Source organism: Herpailurus yagouaroundi, unplaced genomic scaffold (assembly GCF_014898765.1).
Source record: "Herpailurus yagouaroundi ecotype Mexico unplaced genomic scaffold, PumYag 67681, whole genome shotgun sequence".
NCBI classification, from domain to species: Eukaryota; Metazoa; Chordata; class Mammalia; order Carnivora; family Felidae; genus Herpailurus; species Herpailurus yagouaroundi.
In genome coordinates this window covers 2,472-9,814 of record NW_024420481.1, presented here as the reverse complement: position 1 = coordinate 9,814, position 7,343 = coordinate 2,472, and the positions used below count along the sequence as shown (strand labels likewise).

The window sequence follows — 7,343 nt, the reverse complement described above, 5'->3', positions numbered from 1 at the left end:
CCCCCAGCTTGAGTCCCCCCTTCCCTGTCCCCCTCCCCTCCGCGTCCAGGGGCTCGCGATCTCCGGCGCTCCGCCCGCCTCGAGGCAGCTCAGCTTGGTGGCCCTCGCGGAGGACTGACGATCGCGGATCGCCGCGGCCCGAACGCGGCGGGGAAGGAGGGCGTCCGCCGGGCAGCGCGGCTGACATCTGCGGTCACGGGGTCGGCCTCCCGCGCGGAGAGCGGCCCCGTGCGTCCCTCCGTGAGTCGATCGGTGGGTCCGTGCAGCCGGCTCAAAGCCCTGGGCTCCCGGCACCAAATGGGAGGCTACACCAGACCGATGGCGGCGGTGGCGGCCCTGTCGGGCCCGGGGGTGAGGCTGTCGCCCTCGGCGGCGGCCCGCGGCTCGTACGGCGCCTTCTGCAAGGGGCTCACGCGCACCCTCATCACCTTCTTCGACCTGGCCTGGCGGCTGCGTACGAACTTCCCCTACTTCTACGTGGTGGCCTCGGTGATTCTCAACGTCCGCCTGCAGGTACATATTTAGAGCAACTTTGTGGCATTCGGGGTGGGGGGCCCGGCGGGATGGCCGGCTTCCACCCACCGGCTCGCCAGCCCTAGAGCAAAGCGGCCAGTTCGACTCTCCCGCACGCAGACTTGCCGGTCTGCCTTTCCACTGCCTTATCTTTTAATGTAAATGGGCGGCTAGAAATCATCGTTTGCCCCAAGCCCACAGTACAACCAGGAAAGCCTAAGATAGAATGAAAAGGTGATTCTCTAGGAAATAGATAATTCAAGGAACAAGGAAAGAACTGTAAACTCGGAAAATCCTCACAAATACTTGAGAGGCTCTTGCATCCATAAAAACACAAAACAGCCCAAACGGTAGGAAATGACCATGGTCACAGGATGCCCGAAGGGGGAAAACAAGAGGAAAGGTTGCTAAGAACTTAAAGGTAAACTAACCGTACCATAGTGGTGCAACTAGGAGGCAAATCTTCCAAACGAGAAAAAGGGGTGAACAGACTTTCAACGCAAGGGAATGAATTCTGAGCAATAGATGGGTTGAGTTAGACGCTGGAGGAAATGCATATGATCTGGAAGGCATACATTTCTTCATCCCCAAAGAGAAGCCAGTGGCGAACGGAAACTGCAGAGGAGAACGAACCTTTCAAACTGTACGACGAAGGCATGCTTCAAATATAAAGCAACCTCGGACGGGGCCTGGTTTTGAAGAGTTACCAGGAGTGGAAGAAAGGGAACCCGCTTGGACACTGATTGGCACGTGCACCATGACTCTGCGGTCACAGAGGAGACCAGTCACCCGGTTCAACCCAGCTCTTCAGTGAACGATATCGGAATAATCATTTCAGTGGAAATATACGTTACGGTTTCCCGTTTTTAGACTGAATCTGTCAGCTAAGAAGGGAAGACAGTTACAGTTGTAGAACCAGACGGCAATGTTAGCCACTCGGACAGTGTGGGAGTCCAGGCAATAAGCAGGCAGGCAGAGAGGAGGAAATGGAACAGTGGTGTTAATTCTCAGAAAGCAGAAAGTCCAGATTCTGTCTCTAGTTGAAAGAATAAGGCAGGTTTGGGGATTGTATTATTAAAGTCAACAAAGTAGCTAACAGGAGATTTAAACATAGTGATTCAGCCATTTTGAGCGGGTAGGAGGTTCTGGGAGGGCAGGAAGTCAAAAAATTCCTCCTGTTATCAAGTCAAAAAATAGTAACAAAAGCATATTCTCAAGGAAGAAAAAAGGTAACCACTAAACAGACGTGTAAACGTTTTTTGCTGCTGGCTGGGGGGAACTGCGTTGAACAGGATGGGCAGGGATTTACTACTTTTCATCATATGCCTTTTTTATTATTTGATTTTGTGAAAACTGTGTATGGATTGCTTTGATTCAAAATTAAAACTTATTGGGGCGTCTGGGTGGTTCATTCGGTTGAGCATCCAACTCACCGATTTCAGCTCAGGTCATGATCCCAGGGTCAAGGGATCGAGCCCTGTGTCCAGCCCATGCTGAGGGTGAAGCCTGCTTAAGATTCTCTCTCTCCCTCTGCCCCTCTCCCCTGCTCACTCTCTCTCTAAAGTAAAAAAAAAAAAAAAAAAAAAAGAAAAAAAAATTGCAGATCTTCAGTCCCCTAAATCAGAACCTGCATTTAAAAAAAACTAAAACTTATTAAAAACTGCATTTACTGCAATTAGAAGGAAATTTGGGGGAGGGGGAGCTGGTAGACCCCCAAGGCAAAACTTTAAAACTAAAAATGACCAGTAATCTTCAGGTAGCCCAGAGCTTCCTCACTCTCTGAAACTGCACAGGCAAATTTCTGCAGTGTCGCAGTTAAGGTAAAAAAAAAAAAAAAAAAAAGCGAGAGAGAGAGAGATTTATTTTATAAAATTTATAATTTTTCAAAACTGTTTTCCGGTTTTGTTGAGATATAAGTGAACATCTAACATTGTGTAAATGTAAGCTGTGTAGTGCGTTGATTTGATACCCTCCTATAGCTGACACCTCTATCACATCACATAATTAGTTTTTGTGGTGAAAACATTCCAGATTAGTCTCTTCTCAACCTTCAAGTATATGACAGAATATTGTTAACTGTAATCACAACTCTGTCTTAGCTCCCTAAAGTTCGTTCATCTTCTAACTGGGAGTTCGTGTTTATGGACCAACACGGAGGTCCTCACTTCCCCCACCCCCCCCCCCATCCCCGCTCCCAGTAAACGCCATCCCATTCTGTTTCTGTGGGTTTGGCTGTTTTAGATTCCCCATTTGAGTGCGGTCATACAGAATGTTGATGGACATTTGGACGAGTGCCTCAAGATGTTTAGACAAGATGCCTACATTTTAGTGTTGGTCATAATAGCGAGACAGTGGAAATTAACGAAATGTCCACCATTAGTGTAGGGGCACAGGGCAGGCCGCCCCAAGATGGGCCGCTTTGGCATGAACATTATTTTGAGTCAAAAGCAATCCAAACCCAGCACATGCAGGAAAAACTCTTCACCTCCCCCTCAACTGCCTGTCTTTACCGGGAAGAGAGCTGGGAACCGAGATTCCTTTTTACTTAAGAAACTTCTCTGCATAACAGGGCGACCTTTGTTTTCCAAACATCTCCTCCCCGCTTCCAGCTAATGGTCTTTCTCCCCTTTTATTTTTAGGCCCTACCCCTCTTCTTAGCTCCTATAAGCCTCATGTTGCCTCACTGTTTTTGTAATCTCAGGTGTGTGTGGATTCCCCATATGTCTGCTATTAAATTTGATTTTCTGTTAACCTGTCTTCTATCGATTTGATTCTTCGTCTGGCAAGAAGGACCTCGAAGGGCAGAGGAACTTCCCAACTGTAAGCTTGGTTGAATAAAAATAGCACAACTATATAATGGAGTACTGTGTAGCCATCAAAAATAAGGGATTCTAGGGGTGCCTGGGTGGCTCAGTCGGTTAAGCATCTGACTCTTGATTTCAGCTCAAGTCATGATCTCAAGTTCCTAAGTTCGAGTCCCACATCAGGCTCTGCACTGACAGCGTGAAACCTGCTTGGGATTCTCTCTGTCTCCCTCTCTCTCTGCCCCTCCTCTGCTCATGCTCGCAATCTCTCTCACAAAATAAATAAACTTAAAAAAAATAAAGAATTCTATTTTATAGAAGTGGAATGAATTTAATAGATGGGAAGTCATGTCACAAATGGCTTATGATTGAACCAGAGGGGGGAAGTGCACGCACGCGCACACACACACACACACACACGTATATATGTGTGTATATTTGCGCACTCCGCTTATATAGAAATAAGAATACTTGGGGGGGCGCCTGGATGGCTCAGTCATTTAAGTGTCTGACTTCGGCCCAGGTCATGATCTCACAGTCTGTGAGTTCGAGCCCGGCTTCGAGCTTTGTGCTGAAAGCTCAGAGCCTGGAGCCTGCTTCGGATTCTGTCTCCCTCTCTCTGCCCCTCCCCCACTCACGCTCTGTCTCTCCCTCTCTCAAAAATAAAATAAACATTAAAAAAGCATTCTTTACAGCAGATATTCAAATGAAAGCAAATTGGTTTCTTTTTTTTTTTTCCAACGTTTTTATTTATTTTTGGGACAGAGAGAGACAGAGCATGAACGGGGGAGGGGCAGAGAGAGAGGGAGACACAGAATCGGAAACAGGCTCCAGGCTCTGAGCCATCAGCCCAGAGCCCGACGCGGGGCTCGAACTCACAGACCGCGAGATCGTGACCTGGCTGAAGTCGGACGCTCAACCGACTGCGCCACCCAGGCGCCCCAAAAGCAAATTGGTTTCAATGTAGAAAGTGTAACTAGTTATATACCACTTCTCAGAAAACACATCTTTTTGCCCATTATCAAAGATCAAGTATGCCCATTTCTAAACAGTCACAGTTTAAAATTTTAACTTGCAAAGAGCAGGGGCTTTTGGTTTCACTTTTCAAATTATTTCTCCTAATTCACTGCAGGGATAATTTCTCTCATACCACAGATTTAAAAAAAAAAAAAAACGAGTGTAAGGACAGCATCCTCTGATTTATTAACCTCTTTCCATGCTCCTCAGACCTTCAAGAGCTGAATATCTCTGGCATCGTTTAGCATAGGCTTGTTGTAGAGTTAGATGCAGTTCTCTTGAGCTCTGCTAACACTACCCTAGAGCAACAGAAAATATCCTTTAACCCAAACTTTCTATGCAATTCTCTGAAAGCACCAGATGGGAGGGAGTGCCTCTCTTAATGCCCACGATTTTCTACTTTGACTCTATCATTTCCCCCTTCCACGTCCTCTCCTTATAAGACCGAGCATCTGACTTTACAGACACAGATGTCAGACTCCAGACAGACCCTGGACTTCTTCAGCTTGGGCTTTCTTTTGTGACCCTTGAACCCCCTTCCTTGGATGCAGTTCCATGACTGCCTTCAGACTCACACCGGTTTTGGTCATTTGAATGACTACTAGCATTGACACTCTTCTCCAGCAACTCAAAGACACTGTCTCTAGAACCCTTGTCTCCAGTGTAGGGTGGAAATGGAGAGTTGTAAGCATTGTCTTTCAAGTTATGACTTACCATAAGTCCCCCTTTGGGTGTTTTTACTGCAAATCTAAGAGCTTCACTTCAAATCCTCCCTGAAAAGTGCTTGAGAACCTGGAGGTCGGGTTTATAAAGCCAAATTTTGTTGAACCAAAGAATCTAAATGATCCTGGGTAAGGTAACCAAAGTCTCATAAGGTGGAGGCTCCAGGACGAGCAAGGATATCCAATATTCCAGGGCTTTACTGGATGCTAATGTCTTTCCATCACCTGTATTTCTACCCCAAATACTCCTGTGGTGTGGGGTACTGAATCCCAGTGATTTCTGGCAGTTCCCAAAAGGTGGGGATGTTAAGTAGAAAAATAATGTAGACAGTAATGACCTTCTACTCCTTGGATTCTTAGCATGTACAAACACCCTTCTTCCTTTCAAAGGATTCCAAAAATACTCCCTCCTGGCATAACTTAATTACTCCATGTACAACCAAGAACTACCCATACAAACATTTTTAGTTGTAGGTGAGGTCATGGGGCCTCCGTTTATAGTTCAGTTTCTCCCGGTGATGACTCTTCTCTAGCCCTCTCATTATCCCAACTGGATATTGATATTCTGCAATTCTATGGCCAAATGGTGAATTCATCACCACCACTCTATCCTATTTGCAAGACTAAATAAGAGGTGAGAGAGTTGAAAAAGCAAATAATCATCAGTGAAATACAGGTAGAGGGTAATCATTAGGGAAATACAGGTAGAGAGTGAAGTCCTCAGTTCTGCGGTGGCCACGAGGTCCTGTCATTTATGATTTCTCTATCAATCTCACGTTATTTTTGTCTTTCTTATGGGGGAAGCTCAGTCCTTCATTCCTGAGGAGTCTGAGCCCTTGATGGTCCTTGGTAGGGTTGCAATGCATGTGGGGATTCCCTGAGTCTCATCCATATTCCTCCTCGTCCTCATTCTATAGCATGAACACCATGATCACTTGTTTTGAGTGGCTTCAGGAGCTAAGAGTGGCTTCAAATTTGGTGGAACCATGGTTTCATAGCATATTGGGTATGTTTCTTCTAGGGAACTAACCTCTAAACTAGCAGAGTTGTAGGAACCTGAAGTAAAATGTTGCAGATGGGTCAGGTGTAATGACCTTTATTTCCACCCCCTCATTCCCCGGCTTGCAAATCTTGGTAGTGGGAGAAACAGCACTATATACTGGCGGCTGGTTCATACTATTTATTACATCCTTGCAGTCTCTGCTGTGATTCTCCTATCAGGGCGTGTCACAGGCTCCATACAACATACTGACTTACCCCCAAACATTTTGGGCACCATTGGATCAGCTAGATGATAAAGGCCAAGGTGCAGACTTACTGGCATGGTAGCCTACACCAGCTTGGAGAGCCTGTTTTAGCTGTCGGCCCACATTAGCCTCTGGGTGGTAGGGCTAACATGTGTTTAAGTCTGGGATGGTGGCAAAAATCGCTGCAATTCCCATAAGGATTAGCTATCAATTTTACTTGCTCTGTTCATAAGGAGGTGGAGCTCTAATGGATTCCATTTGCCCCTTCTTCCCCTATACCCCCTTCTCCAGGGGCCAGGTAACCAATGTGGCAGTATATAGGAGGCAGGCACTGGTCTCTGGCTGGAGATTTCTGAAGTCAGGAGACTTGCTGGAGCCACCTGTACCAGCGGGGTGAATAGGAAGAAAAGGGTGGGACAATCCTCCCCTCCATGCCTCTGCAACCCTCAGGGGGTGCAGAAGATAACTTTAGTATTTTCCGTGACACCATGTGCTGTAGCACGGAGGTTAGAAGAACCAACAGAACCTCAGGGTAACCCTGACAGCTACCAGCCAGAGAAGGAACACTCACTCCATCTGGAGAGAGGACTGGGGGACTTGGTCTGGTGGGTTTCAAAGGACACCCGGGGCACCTGGCTGGCGGCTGGTTCAGTTGGTAAAGTATGTGACTCTTGCTCTCAGGGTTGTGAGTTCAAGCTCCACGTTGGGCATAGAGCTGAAACAAACAAACAAACAAACACCAAAATGTACCCCCTCTGAGAGGGTTCTCAGCCACAGTAGGGGGTGGGGGGCACGCCCTGAGATTGAACATCAACGACAACAATAACAGAAAGTATGGACCCAGAAATGTGTAAATGCTGCCTGATGCTAAGTATACCCAGGAACTGGTAGAATCATCCCAGAGGAGGCGTACAGAGTCTCACTCGGCCTGCTGAGTGGCAGACCCAGGGAAGAACTCCATTTTCCCCTAACCTCCATCAGCACCCCCTCTACTCTGTGGTAGGTACCACTGCAGGGGTTCTCTGGGTCCCGTGACACTA

General features: G+C 47.1%; 1 protein-coding gene across 1 annotated transcript; it reads left to right on the top strand.

Annotated features, from left to right (window-relative positions):
- The first annotated feature begins 33 nt into the window (after nucleotides 1–33).
- Nucleotides 34–1,043, top strand: LOC121025535 (small integral membrane protein 10-like protein 2A). The gene has a single exon (XM_040468075.1). The coding sequence runs from the start codon at nucleotides 298–300 to the stop codon at nucleotides 523–525; it is 228 nt and encodes a 75-aa protein (XP_040324009.1). The 5' UTR covers nucleotides 34–297; the 3' UTR covers nucleotides 526–1,043.
- The last annotated feature ends 6,300 nt before the right edge of the window (nucleotides 1,044–7,343 follow it).